Below are 15,000 nucleotides of genomic sequence, written 5' to 3' on the forward strand. Positions count from 1 at the left end.
AAAGGGGATAATATCTGATGAAAGGTTTCTTCCTTATTTCCAAGTTTTTACAGCCAATATAATGTCTTGAAAAAATAAAATAAAATTTTACAATCAACATTCAGCACGACCTTGAGACATTTAACTGAGACACTTCAAAGCTTTATTAAGAGCACAAAGCTTTTTTGTTTGGTTCTTGAATTTTTTTGCACTTATAAGCAAATGCGTATCTTTCAATTAATTAGCTTGAATTGCAGTTTAGTTAGTGACTTGATTCGCCAACACAGAATTCTTAAAGTTAGGAAGAGTTATTCTTCTATTTACTCTCGAAGACTTATTAATGTTTGCCTAGCTAAAATCATTAATTAAAGGTGATGGTGTTAAGCAAACACATATCTTCCTTGCTTGCATCTAATGATAACATATTTCAATTTTTTAGGATCGGCCTTGTGTGTACCTTGTTGGGACCAATAATCCGTAGAGCTTTCTTTCGCAGACATTAGAGTTGCATAATTTTTTTTGATTTACTGTTTCCCCAAATTTCTGTTTGTTAAATATGAAAAGATTCATTTTAAAGTTTTTTCACTGGCACCAATGTTTTTGAGCTTGCTGTAATAATAATGCTATGGCTACAGCTGTCAAAAGCTTTTTTTACATCACTAAAATGACTGCAACAATTTTATTTTGGTTTCTATAGTCCGTTATCGTATTGAGAATTTTTAAATTAATATGTCTTGCATTGCAACGCTTTTTGAAGCCGAATTGATCTGAATAATTCCATTATCATCAAAATTTTTCTCAATTTGATATATAACAGCTTTTTCAAATATTTTTGATAATGGTGGCAATATACTTATCATCTTGTAATTCTCTATAACGGTTTTATTTCCTTTTTTATCATAGCTAAATTCATTTTTTATGAGAAACATTCAGTACTAATAGAATCATTAATCATTTTTGTTAAAAAATGAGTGATAAGCAATGTTTAATTAACTTATTACTTATCAAATCAATCTTCTTATTATTATCAATTTTTTAATTAACAAACTTTTAAAATCAAATAATTTACTTTTAAATAACTTGATTTTAATCATCTTTTTCAATTTCTGATTTGTTAAACATTACAACAGAAACAAGTTGTCCTGTAGTATATGGAAAAAGCTTTTGCTTAAGTCTATAATTTTCTCCATAAGCTCATATTATAAAATGAAGTAAGCTTATAAAGAAAATACCTGAAAAAATTTTAAAAACATTCATTTTCATAACAAAACATTTTTTTCCAGCAGAACTCTTAGATAATCATTCACTACTGACCTCAGGTTGAAACCATATATTCAATGATTTGAAAAACTAGCATCTGCTAAATTTGTTTTTCTTTATCATATCATCATTTTCATTCTTCAAATTCATTCTTTGCAAATATTAATTTCATCCTTGTTAGGATAACTGTTATGACATTGGTGCTGATCTTTGTATTTATGGTCTTTTTTTAATAGTTGGATCTGCTTTAGTAGCCAAGCTTGAACCTCTCTGCTATCTTTTTATGGTTGCATCTCTTTCTCTTTTCAAAAAATACAATAGTGGACACATCTCAGTTAAGTTATTCTCTCATTACTTCACTTTCATGTTAAAAACACTTTTATTCTTTTTTCCTTGTAACTCACTGCTTCAGAAATCTCTCCCATATTTATGCTGTCTTGATTCATACAATTTAGAGTTTTTCAAGTCTTCTGTTAACCATATATATATATATATATATATATATATATATATATATATATATATATATATATATATATATATATATATATATATATATATATATATATATATATACACACACACGTATATAAATATCTGGATATATACACATATATATATACACACACATATATATATATATATATATATATATATATATATATATATATATATATATATATATATATATATGTATATATATATATATACACACACAAATGTATTATAAAATATATATTATTAATAGCAGTTAAAAAAATAAGCATTGGGAGTCATTCAAGTGCTTCTGGACTTAAGTGACTCCCTTAGTCTTAAGAAGTAATGTCTTTATATATATTCAAAAAAAAAAGCATGTACTTGAATTAAGATTTCTGCGTTTGCTATAGAATCATTAAACATATCTTTTGAGTCAGGTAGAATAAAACCACCTTCAGATGAACCAATTGAAGTGTTGCTTAGACTACTTACATATTCTTTTTTTAATATAAAACTAAACTGCTTTGTTTCTTGCGTTGTTGCACTTTCACCCGGAACTTTGTAAGATAACAATGTCATGAAATATATGTCCAAACATTTAAACAACTTAGATCCAACATTTTCCTACACAATAATTAAAAATTATAATTTAAACTCAGATTGTTTTTTTTTAATAATTAAAAAAACTTTATATATCAATCTCTCTCTCTCTCTCTCTCTCTCTCTCTCTCTTTATATATATATATATATATATATATATATATATATATATATATATATATATATATATATATATATATATATATATATATATATATATATATATATACACATTTATATACAACTATTAATATTCATAATATATTTCTTACTGTAAAATAAATGTATTTTGTCATAAATTTATCATAATTATATTTAAGTTTTTGAAACAATTTAGTGATTATTTCAAACACTAGAGTATTGTTTACAAGAAAGTTCTACAAACAGTCAATATTATTTTTTTTAAAACTCAATTTTCTTATAGAATGAAATTAATTTAAAGTTTTTTGAATTTAAGAGCATAGTTCACAGGTTCTAAAATCAAAGTGCTATTCCATCTTACAGGACATTAGATTTTAAGGTCTGGTTAGTATGATCACCATCTTTAAACTCAGTAGTAGAAATATAACTCTACAACAATATAACTTGTTGCTAAGGTGCATGAAAATTGTTATAATAATTTTGTGGTCATTTCAAATTATACATGCAGATCTTAGAGCTACATTGGGCTTCAGCACATGCATTAAATATTTTATAGCCTGCTGCCGTAAAGAAGCACCACTATATCAACTGAGCGTTTGGGATAGAGTAGCAATCTTTTCTTTCATTGTTCATCGTTTTTTTCTTCTTTAATCATCAATATGGATTTTGATCTTCTCATTCTTTTGTTGATTTGTTAACAGTAATAACTGTTAGGTTTTATTGTACATTAGATAGGTATAAGGTGAGGTTAAGACTACATTTCTAAAGCCTTTGATAAAGTCTTCTCCATAAACTCTCTTTTTATAGAGAGTTTATAGAGAAGAATTTATTTTATTATATCAGGTAACATCTTTAAAAATATTGAATCAACATTTGCTACTATTGGCCCCATACTTCTTTTAATTTACATTAAAGATCTCCCAGAAATTCTCACATCTAAGGTAGCATTGTTCACTGATGATATTACCATTTATTCTTGTTTGATAAGAAGCCAATACCCTTTGATTGGTTGAAGAGGGCATTTGAGCTTGAAAAGGATGTCGCTTTTACTACAACATGAGGCTCTCATTGGCTGGTGAACTTTAATTCAGATAAAACTCTTCCAATATTGATGAATTACAATGCACTCAATGAGTCATCTACCCTTCGTTTTCTAGGGTTAACTCTTACTTCCAATCTTTCTTGGAAACTATATATCAAATTCATTGCAAAAATAGCATCTGCTAAGGTTGCATCTCCATATTGTGGTTGCCATTTTCTTACTCTAAATTCTATTCTTTATCCCTAAAAATCTCTAATCAGTCCTTATATGGAATATTGTTGCCATATCTGGAGCAGACCTTCCAATGATGCCTTTTCTCTTTTTAACATGGTGCAAAAAAGCATTGTAAGCTCAGTTGGACCTGCTCTTGCAGCCAACCTTTAACCATTGTCACATTGTCTAATGTTGCTTTTCTTTCTCTTTTCTATAAATACTATAACGGGTGCTGCTCCAAAAGAGCTTGTGTCTCTTGTAACATCTACAAAAAATCATGCCTGTGTTACATGTCATTCAGGTAAGTTTCATCCTTTCACACGACTGTTCTTAAGTGTTACAAAAATTCTGATTTGTTTTAATTTTCTTAAACATCATTCCTTTGAAATTTGCTCCCTTTATCTTGTTTTCCTAATTCATATAATGTGCAATTTTTTAATTTGTTAATCGTTATGTTGGTTTATAGACTTCATCTTTTCTCTTTTAGTAACTTTCAACTCTAATAATAATTGCTTGGAGCCTTGAAGATGAAGATGTTTTAATATATATTGAAGTGACAATGTTTAAATATATATATATATATATATATATATATATATATATATATATATATATATATATATATATATATATATATGTATATATATATATGTAAATATATATATGTATATACATATATATATATATATATATATATATATATATATATATATATATATATATATATATATATATATATATATATATATACATATACATACATAGAGTCAATGTGGCTCTAAGGTCTATATATATGCAGTTCAACCAATATGATTAATAATTGTTTTAGTGTGTGCCTGTTTATTGATCTTATAACTCTAAATTTATTTACATCTAAAAAAAAGTTGATCTTGTACCTAGAAGTGTCACTGATTACATCTCTAGCTTACTGTGTTTGTGTTATTACCGATTTTTTCTTTAAACCAAATTGTCATCATCAGCAACCAAGTTGTTTCCTGTCTGATGATGACAACCCTAAAACTAACCCATGAGCAGCCATGGCGCAGTGGTTAGAGTTCTGGCTCAGAACCAAGTAGTTCAATGCCTGCTCTAGTCCAATAACCAACATTGGTAAGGAAGGAGGCATAAACTCCCTGGTTAAATGCTCCTTCATGGTGCTTAGTGATAAAACAATAATAACTTAATAACTTTAAAATAAAAAAAAGATTGATAATTAGATCATAGGTCATTTTTTTTGTATCTAATTTTGCTATCTAATCATTAAAAGTGGAGTTGCAATATAATTATAATACTAATATTAATCTGAATATGTATTATGTATTTAATGTTACTTAATGTTATATATAATTATATACTAAACCTATAAATTCAAAAGCAATGCAATACAACAGCATAAAATTTATCAATAAATAGTAAGTAAACAAAAAAACAAAAAAATCTACAAGAAAGCAGTTAATAAATAAAAAAAATTACTTCTGCATTTGATGATGATGGCAATGTTGTTGTTTGCATTGTGGAAAGTACTTCATCTATAAATGTTAAACAATATTTTTCTTTAAATTTTTTTCTATGAATCATATAAACAAGAACAATAAGAATGAAACCTCTTATATAAAATTGGTATGTAATAGTTGAGGTCTAAACCAGAAGGATCTAAAACTTTTTTCTGGAATGTTGCATTTGCATAGAGTCAAGGTGTTAAATATTTTTAAGTGATTTTTTTTTTCATAATAAAAAAAAAATCGCTGTTTTAATTTAAATGAATGTAAGTTTGTATTTAAAATTGAAATTTTAATCTACATCAATTGAAAAAAGCTTAAAAAAACTTATTTCAGGAACTTTTCAAAAATGTCTTCAAAGCACATGACTTCAAAAAAATCACATTTTATGGGTCTTAATAGCTGTTGTTTCACAATAAAAAGAACTTTATAAGTTAAGTGCCTCATCTATCTTAATGCAATTCAACAATTTATATACAAACTAATCCTCTTGATATTTACAAGTGTCTTTATACTATATACAAACACATCTACACATATATAACATATACACATATACAACACATAACATATATATAACATATACAGATATACAATTATTTACAAGTAACGCTAATCAATTGTTAGCTTTAAAACAATCATTAACTATATTTACACATTACACTTCCACTTGGTCATGATGAACACTTTGTCTCAAGGACTAAAACGCTTAGAGGCCCTCCTTCCCTGTGTGCTCCTTCATAACATTGGCATTTTCTCCAGGCAGCACAACGTATAGCTCTTCATCATCTTCTGGATCCTCATTCAAATCAATGTCACTTCTTACTTGTCCAAGATCTTCATTCGAATCATTGTCAACTCTTACTTGTCTTAGGTCTCGTACATGTCAACACATTTTGTCCACTTATACCATTCGCTCCAAGATTATCCCTGTAGTTATTCCAATCTTGTATTGAGAGTTGCACTATATTACGGGGGTTTAACCCATATTTTATCACCAACATAAATTCATTAGTTATCTTCTTATAAGGATCATGAGCGTTCTTATTGTCAATTCCTCTTACTCTAATTTCGTATTGATATAACTTCTTTACAGGTGCAGATGAAGACTTACAACTATCTTTTGGACTAACATTATACCAATAAACTGCCTCCAGTATGCTGCATGGAACTCTCTTTGCTGTTCTTTTGACAGTTCAATGACATCTTTTTGCAATTCCATTTTCAGAAGGTACATACGCTTACCTGAATCCAAGTTTAACGTTCCATTTATTAACAAACTGTAAAAACAACGTGCTTCAAAATGCAGTACCATTGTCTGTTAGTATTTCATCCAGACCTTCGCATTCAAGAAATATTGTGTTTAATTCTTGAATAGCACATGCACTGGTTTGATCTTTAAGATATCACCATATTGCATACTATGTAGGTCCACAGTCGATAAGAGTAAGATAGTGCTGCCCCTTATAATGAGTTGTATCCATGCCAAGTTGTTGCCACCTTCTATTTACTTCTATTTCCCCTTTTGGCCATTTTCTTGGACTTCGATCAATTAATTGGCAAGCTATGCATTTCTTAACCACTTGTTTTACTTCTTCATTGCTTACTGGCAGGTCGATTTTACAAACGAAATACAATGTTTTCTTCACACCATAATGTCCTGTAGATCTATGAATGTGCTCGATTTCTTTGGTAGATAGCAAAGTTCTAATAATGCCACTTGCTACGATTTCAGAGGATTTATCAACCATTTTTAACCAACTATTTGGCACTCTAGTAAGAGCATCGGTCAAGATAAACTCCAAAGCAACAATCTTTAATATCTACTTTGAGTTGGTATTCTTATACCATATTTGCAATATTCTGGAGTCTTATTGTTATCAGCATTTTGTTTGAAGCTTTTGTCCTCAATCTAGATTTTCACATGAGTGCATCGGTAACCCAATGGAATACCACTTTTGAATCAGTGCAGATATGCAAAATTTCCATTTTCCAATTAAGGTCCATATTTAATCCTTTGATTACTGCATCAAGTTTGGACATGTTTATATGTGTTGTGTCATCTTTTCTTAACTAACAAGCATCTTAGATTATACTGCCATCAACCTCGACAATCACACCTACTCCTATTGAACTAGCATCTACCCAAATTGTTACCTTGTTCCTATAAACACTCCAAACTCCCTAAGCAGGATTGTCATTCCAAGTTTTTTTAATAATATCATTCAGCATTTCTTCCAGATAATTGCATTTTATTTTTTTGTCCCACGTTTTTGTCAGGACGTTTGCTGTTCTTTTAACATATGATGAGGTTACATGAAACCAACCACAAACTGGAAGATTCCCTGTCATTTTTCCTCACAAGGAAAAGGTGTTATGTCTTGTTAGTGAATTTGGAATTTCACCAAAATCATTACCTTTTCTCGAAAACAACTTTTTATTTTCCATTTCGTCCTGTAAACCAAGAACTCTTGCTCCCCTGGATACGCAGACCACCGGCTTACAATGTAGCCCATATATTTCCAAATGATCAAGTAGGCGACAAACATGTATTATGTTTTCACTGACAAATATATCATCAATGTATGATAAAGTTCCTTTTTCCGATTGTTTAGGGAGGTAGCTGGCGCAAACATCTTTTACCTCAATACGTTTTATGGACACGTTCTTGATGTGTTCTTTCTCTTGACACGAGTATTGTTTCGATTAATATTTCTTTGTATAATCTCTTGCAAAATGATTGGGGAGTTTACATTCATAGTAAACTGGTTTTGTTTGATCTTCAAGCAACCTCAGCTCAGCACGTCTTCTTGTTGTAGCAACAGCAAAATTTTTATTCGTTCTATTGTTCCATTCTTCAATTACGAGTGCTTTTGCTCGCGCAAGTATCTTAGCATCCATTGAACTTTCTCAGCGACCCCAGAAACAAAGACATGCAATTGCTCTGCATGATAACCCACTAATTAGCGTAGATAATCTTTGCAGTTCTGCTAAATAAACATCAACTGCCTCTCCATGTTTTAACTTTCTTGTAATGAGCTGTTCATAAGCTGTAAATGCACCAATGGCCAATGCTTTTAGCAACGCTTCTTTTATCAGGTCAAAATTTTCTTTATCAGTTTCTGCTAACTGTTGATATACTGCAAATGCATCATTCATGAGATGGAAGGGAACAACATTCCCAGATTGGTTACACCAATTAGTTTGCATACCAAATCAACTTTTTCCAGCCATTCTGCAAGTGATTGTTGATCATTTCCACTAAATTCCAGAATCAACTTTAAATCAACTTTAGTTGACATTTTTGTTTCACAGTAAAAAAAACTTTATAAGTTAAGAGTAAAACACCTCATCTATAATGCAATTCAACATAACTTATATATAAACTAATTCTCTTGATATTTACAATTATATCTTTATATTATATACAATACGTCTATATACATATACAATTATTTACAAGTAATGCTAATCAATCATTAGCTTTAGAACAATCATTAACTATATTTACACATTATAATTACTAATGAAAAATATAGGTTAAAGTAATTTTTATAAAAATTGACAGCTGATTTACTATTTTTCTCATAAGCAAATTTAAACAGATGTGAATAAACTTGATTTATTCTGGACTCAAGTTCAATATTTTAATTCTTTTTTTTATTTTGGCTGTTTACATTATGCTGAAAAATTTTATGTTTGGTAATTTTGATTAAGTCTACAGATATTTTTAAAGCAGTTTGAAGTAATTAATTTTATAAACCGTTTTTTTTTTTTTAAACAAAAAAGGAAAGTTTAAAAATTTATTACAAAAGTAATAAACTTAAAAATAAAAATAATAAAAAAATTTATTACAAAAGTTTAAATAAAAATTATGAAAAATATACTCATTATTTAGTAATAGAACAAAATCTAATGAAAAAAAAAAAAAAGAAATACTTAACAATAACAAAAAAATTATTGGCTAATAAAATGGTAATAATCAAAGTGTGAAAAAATCAATAAAAAAAATATTAAAAAAATTATTTTTCATCTTGCTAGATAAATAATTATTTAGATGCACATAAATATTTATTTAGACTGTTAATTTTACATGTTACATTTTTTTTAGGTACAGAAACTATAGCAAAATTTGGCAGTTTTGCATAAAAATATAGCCCTTGCAGTATCTCAATTTATATCTAAATTTTAATTTCAATTTATATAATAGAATTTATGTACAAGAATTCTTCTAATATAAAAAAAAAAAAAAATTTTTTTTAATTAATTAGGTCTTTAAAATTATTGTCGTACATAGTTTATATTGTCATGTATTATTGTGTAATGTTTGAAATGTGCTATAATTTTTTAGGTTGTTTATTTTATTATGAATTTTTGAGCGCTGTTTGCATTGTTTGTTGTTTTTTTGTTTTTTGTTTTTTTTAAACATTTTTGAGTATTTTTTATTATTTTATGTATTGTGTTCATTAGGCATTTTATTTTTATTTATTTTATTTTTAGGTTTTGTGTTCATTTTATTTTAGTTTTATTTTTAGGTATTGTGTTCATTGTCGTGTATTGTTAATATTGTCATATTTTTGTGTACAATTTTTGTATTGTCCTGTATTTTTTAATTTTTTTATATTTTTTTTACTTTTATTTATTATAATTCTTGTGGGATTTTTTAATAGATGTATATATTTTTAAAACTGTATATCTATATGTGTATTATACATTTCTATGTGAGCATATGTATATTTCTGTGTGCAAATGTATATGTTAGTGTGTTTACATGCATGTGCACATGTGTATATATATACATATATATATATATACATATATATATATATATATATATATATATATATATATATATATATATATATATATATATATATATATATATATATATATATACATATATATATGTATATATATATATGTATATATATATATATATATATATATATATATATATATATATATATATATATATATATATATATATATATATATATATATATATATATCTGTATATGTGTATATGTATGTTTGTGTATGCTTGTAACAATATAAAAATTTTTAATTTTTCCTTAAAGCTTTTTTTTTTCTTTTAATTTTATTTTCGTTATATTTTTTTTTAGTTTTGATTTTTTGATAGTATTTTTTGATAGTATTACAGCATTTAATGTTAAATATTTTTTTTCTTATTTATAATATTTTTTGTTATTTTTTGTTCTGTTACATTTACCATTATCATTGTAATTATTATTTTTAATTTTATAAATTTTTTTCATATTTTTTTGTTTTCTATTTAAATAATTGTTTTATGTCATTGTTAGTTGTTATGTTTTATCAGTTTTTAACTGTTTGTAACTGTCTAACATTGTATATATAATTGTGTTTATAAAAACAAGTAACTTTTTATTACTTTTATTATTATCATTTTTATTATTATCATTAATATTATAAGAATCGTTTTTTTTTTATGTTGTGATTCTATTCATTTTAAATTTATTATGTTTCTTTATGTTGTGATTCTATTCATTTTAAATGTTATTTTTATTATTAAAATCACTTTTATTTTAATCATTTTCATTAAGTGTTTACTTAATGTTAATAATATTCCTATTTGTAAAAAACCTTGAAATGTAACCACCAACTATTTCAGAAATATGTTGATTGATTGATTGGTTTACTAGTGTACTTATAAAAATTGGTTTTATTGACTGTAACCAGAAAATAATATTGGAATAAATACCAATTATATTGATATGCATACTGAATATATAGGCATACCAATTTTTGATGAGAAATTAAAAGTTTCTGCTTACACCTAAGCCTGTCTGCTCATAAAATCTTTTTGACAAGTATGCAAGTTATTGAAAATTTTTTTACCTGATGAAGTGTCTGGTGTATTTGCCTCAAACAATTTTGATATAGAATTTACGAATGGTTGAGTTAAAGTTTCAAATTTTTTCGGCCCCACAACTCTAAGATTTTCTTTGGTAAGAAGATCGCCTAGCTTTTTCACAATATTAGCTGCTTGGTTCTATTAATTAGAAATTTGAATAAAAAGTTAGTAAAATGTAATTTAGTTTAATGTGGGTAGAGACAAGTGGGAGGGGTGAATCCGGTTAGACAGCAATTAGTGTGAGGAATGTATATGGTAAGAGACTAGAGTGAGGGTTGAATATGGTTAGTGTTTATAACAATAAAAACAGAAACAAATTGGTGTAATAATTTTTTTTTAACTTAAGAATTAAAACACTGCAAAACAACGCTGCCAGAACTATCATCATCCAGATTCAATTTTTAAGGGTGTGTTTGTAATTTTGATTTTGATGTCTTTCATACTTTCTGTTGCAATCGTTCTCTTCTAAGAGTATTTTTAGCATTTCATTCAATATTATTGAGACAATTTTTTAAATTTTAGGTTATAGCCTAATATTTCCATTAAAATCAAATGTAATTTTTATTTATATTATATGTATCTTTTTTGTAATAAGTATACAATATATATTTGTCGATATATCTGTTGGTAAAGTATGCATGTTGTGAAAATAATATATAAAAAATATAAAACTCACATAAAGGTGAAAAGAAAAACTTAATCACAAACAATTCCTACCTGAGGAAGGAGTTTTCTAATATGCCTTATGTGCTATTATTCTAAAAACTTGCACTTTAATATTTCAGATAAAAAATAAAAAAGCAAATAATGATGAAAGAAAAGATTCCTGCCAAAAGTCAAACCCCAACTCCATGTAGCAGCACTCCTTTGCAGCAGCAGGCTATTAGTCAATTTATGTACTGAAGCAATTACCTGTTTTAGTTTGATGTCATCAGTGTGCACCTGATGCTGTACTTATATATGTGTGTGTGTATATATATATATATATATATATATATATATATATATATATATATATATATGTATATATATATATATATATATATATACATGTATTATATATATATATATATACATATATTTTATATATTTTATTGATACTGATTATATATTTATTGATATTATTATATATTTTATTGATTACTGTATGTATATATATATATATATATATATATATATATATATATATATATATATATATATATATATATATATATATATATATATATATATATATATATATATATATATATATATATATATATACATATATATATATATATATACAGTATCGGACAAAACGAGTGCAACCAAATAATGCTAATTTAGTTTCTTTATATAAAATTGCTGCATTTTTTCAATTTAGAGAAATAACTATGTAACTGTTTAGAGACAAAGTTCTTCAAGTTTTATTCATCACAAAGTTCATTATTTCTACACGAAAATTAATAAATTAATCAAAAGTATTAAAAAAAGTTGAATTCCTTCTGGACAAAACAAGTGCAACTCGACAAAATGTTGACCAAGCTGTATTTCGCTAGCTCTAATTGCTTTTGCGTCTCGACTGATGATATCCAGGGATCCTTCTTGACGGATCTGACAATCATAGAATCCTCTCTAGAAGTGGTGGAACGCGGTCTTCCACCTTTGTTATCTGCTGCCAAGTTCCCCGTAGAACGGTATTTGAAACATAGTCTTGATACGGTCCATTTTTTCACGCGATATTTATCACAAATACTTTTTTGTGACATTCCACTTACATAATCGCCAATAATTTTCTTTCTTAGTTCCAATCCAAGACTGTCGGGAGCCATTTTTGCACTTAAAGTCATAAAAATAATGAAAATAAATAATCACGCTTCTCAAGGCTTACCGTGTTACATTTACCTTGTGATGATAAAATAATGCTCTGTGGAACACAACGTCTTGGTTGGATGTGGACTGTATTGATGTAATGAAACTCTTGTTGTATTTCACTTCTTGTATTGATGTTCTTCGTTAAAACACTTTGATAAAACTCAATTTGATAAACTGTCTTGATAATACTGACGGATTGACTTCCATATACTAACTGAATTACATGTCGATATACATGTCTCTTATATAGTAAAATGAACCTGTGTGAACCTGTTCTGGAAGATTCTAGATGCTTCTATTCGATGCTTCTGGATGCGTCTGGATGCTTCTGAATGTTTCTGGATATTTCTGGAAGCTACTGGATGCTTGCAGATGCTTCTTCTGGAAACATCTGGAAGCTTCTGCATGCTTCTGGAAACTTCTGGATACTTCCTTTAATTATTAAAAAACTTCCGTGACGTTAACACGGACCAGACTTGAGAAAATGAAACAAATCAAAAAAGCTGCACTTGTTTTGTCCGCTGCAAAATGGCACTTGTCAACGAAATTCTGTCTGTGTGCTGTCACCTGTCAGCTGATTGCTCATGTCATGGCATGCTATGACTCCAGACTCCTGAACTGATTGCTGTTGTAGTATAGTTCGTTTCGTTTTTAAGACATGTAAAATTAGGAACACTTTTTAGCATGTTTGATGTTGGTTGCAAATGTTTTGTCCAATACTGTATGTATATATATATATATATATATATATATATATATATATATATATATATATATATATATATATATATAAATATATATATATTTATATATATATATATATATATATATATATATATATATATATATATATATATGTATGTATATATATATATATATGTATATATAAATATATAAATATATATATATATATATATATATATATATATATATATATATATATGTATGTATATATATATATGTATGTATATATATATATACAGTGGTTTTTATAAATTAATTTTTTATATATATATATATATATATGTATGTATATATATATATGTATATATATATATATATAAATAAATAAATATATATATATATATATGTATATATATATATATATATATATATATATATATATATATATATATATATATATATATATATATATATATGTATGTATATATATATATATATGTATGTATATATATATATATATATATATGTATATATATATATATATATATATATATATATATATATATATATATATATATATATATATATATATATATATATATATATATATATATATATATATATATATATATATATATATATATATACAGTGGTTTTTATAAATTAAGATGCACTCATATTTGAGAACAGAAATTTTTAGTTTTTTAACTATAAAACTAAAAAATTTTTAATGATAACGTTGTATTTTAACAGTAACATTTTAGTTTATTAATGATAAAAATCTTTAATAGTAATAATAATAAGGACAAATCTTTAATTCCACCTCTCTTATATGGTTCAGACTTTGTCAATTCACCTAAAGACAAAGCCGAATTGTTTGCTAAAAACTTTTCATCAATATCATCTCTTGATTCCACTAGTTGCATTCTACCTGATATTGCCAACAAACAGGTTGATCCATTGCTTGACATTCGTATCACCCCAGCTTCTGTATCTAAAGTGATTTCCTGCTTAAACTCTTCTACAGCTTGTGGCCTGTACAGCATATTTGTTATTGTCTTGCAGAAGTGTTCTCCGGAGCTGTTGTCTATACTCTCAAAACTATTCAACAAGTGCTTATCAGAGTCTTGTTTTCCAGCCTGCTGGAAAGCGGCATCTGTTATCCCTATCTTCAAAAATTCTGGAGAGCGATCGGATCTGGTCTTCCTATCATAAGCAAGGTTTTTGAATCTTTAATTAACAAACACCTAATTTCTCATCTTGAATCTCATAACTTACTTTCTAACCATCAGTATGGATTTTGATCTTCTCGTTCTACAGCTGATTTGCTAACAGTAATAACTGATAGATTTTAT

The 15,000-nt window shown here is 26.5% G+C and overlaps 1 protein-coding gene across 8 annotated transcripts in view; it reads right to left on the reverse strand.

The window, feature by feature from the left end:
* Positions 1-15,000, reverse strand: part of LOC100205608 (polycystin-1-like protein 2) — a 125,778-nt gene that overhangs the window by 60,323 nt on the left and 50,455 nt on the right. For all 8 annotated transcript variants that reach the window (XR_010640299.1, XR_010640298.1, XR_010640297.1 and 5 more), the window contains exons 16-18: positions 11,089-11,242; positions 5,186-5,241; positions 2,098-2,340 (exon numbers count right to left, since the gene is read on the reverse strand). Coding sequence is in view for 5 of the 8 variants with exons in the window: in XM_065804157.1 (XP_065660229.1) it covers positions 2,098-2,340; positions 5,186-5,241; positions 11,089-11,242 (453 nt within the window). In the remaining 3 variants the exon portion in view is untranslated. The remainder of the gene's footprint in view (positions 1-2,097; positions 2,341-5,185; positions 5,242-11,088; positions 11,243-15,000) is intronic.

This window comes from Hydra vulgaris, chromosome 08 (assembly GCF_038396675.1).
Source record: "Hydra vulgaris chromosome 08, alternate assembly HydraT2T_AEP".
In the NCBI taxonomy this organism is placed as follows: domain Eukaryota; kingdom Metazoa; phylum Cnidaria; class Hydrozoa; order Anthoathecata; family Hydridae; genus Hydra; species Hydra vulgaris.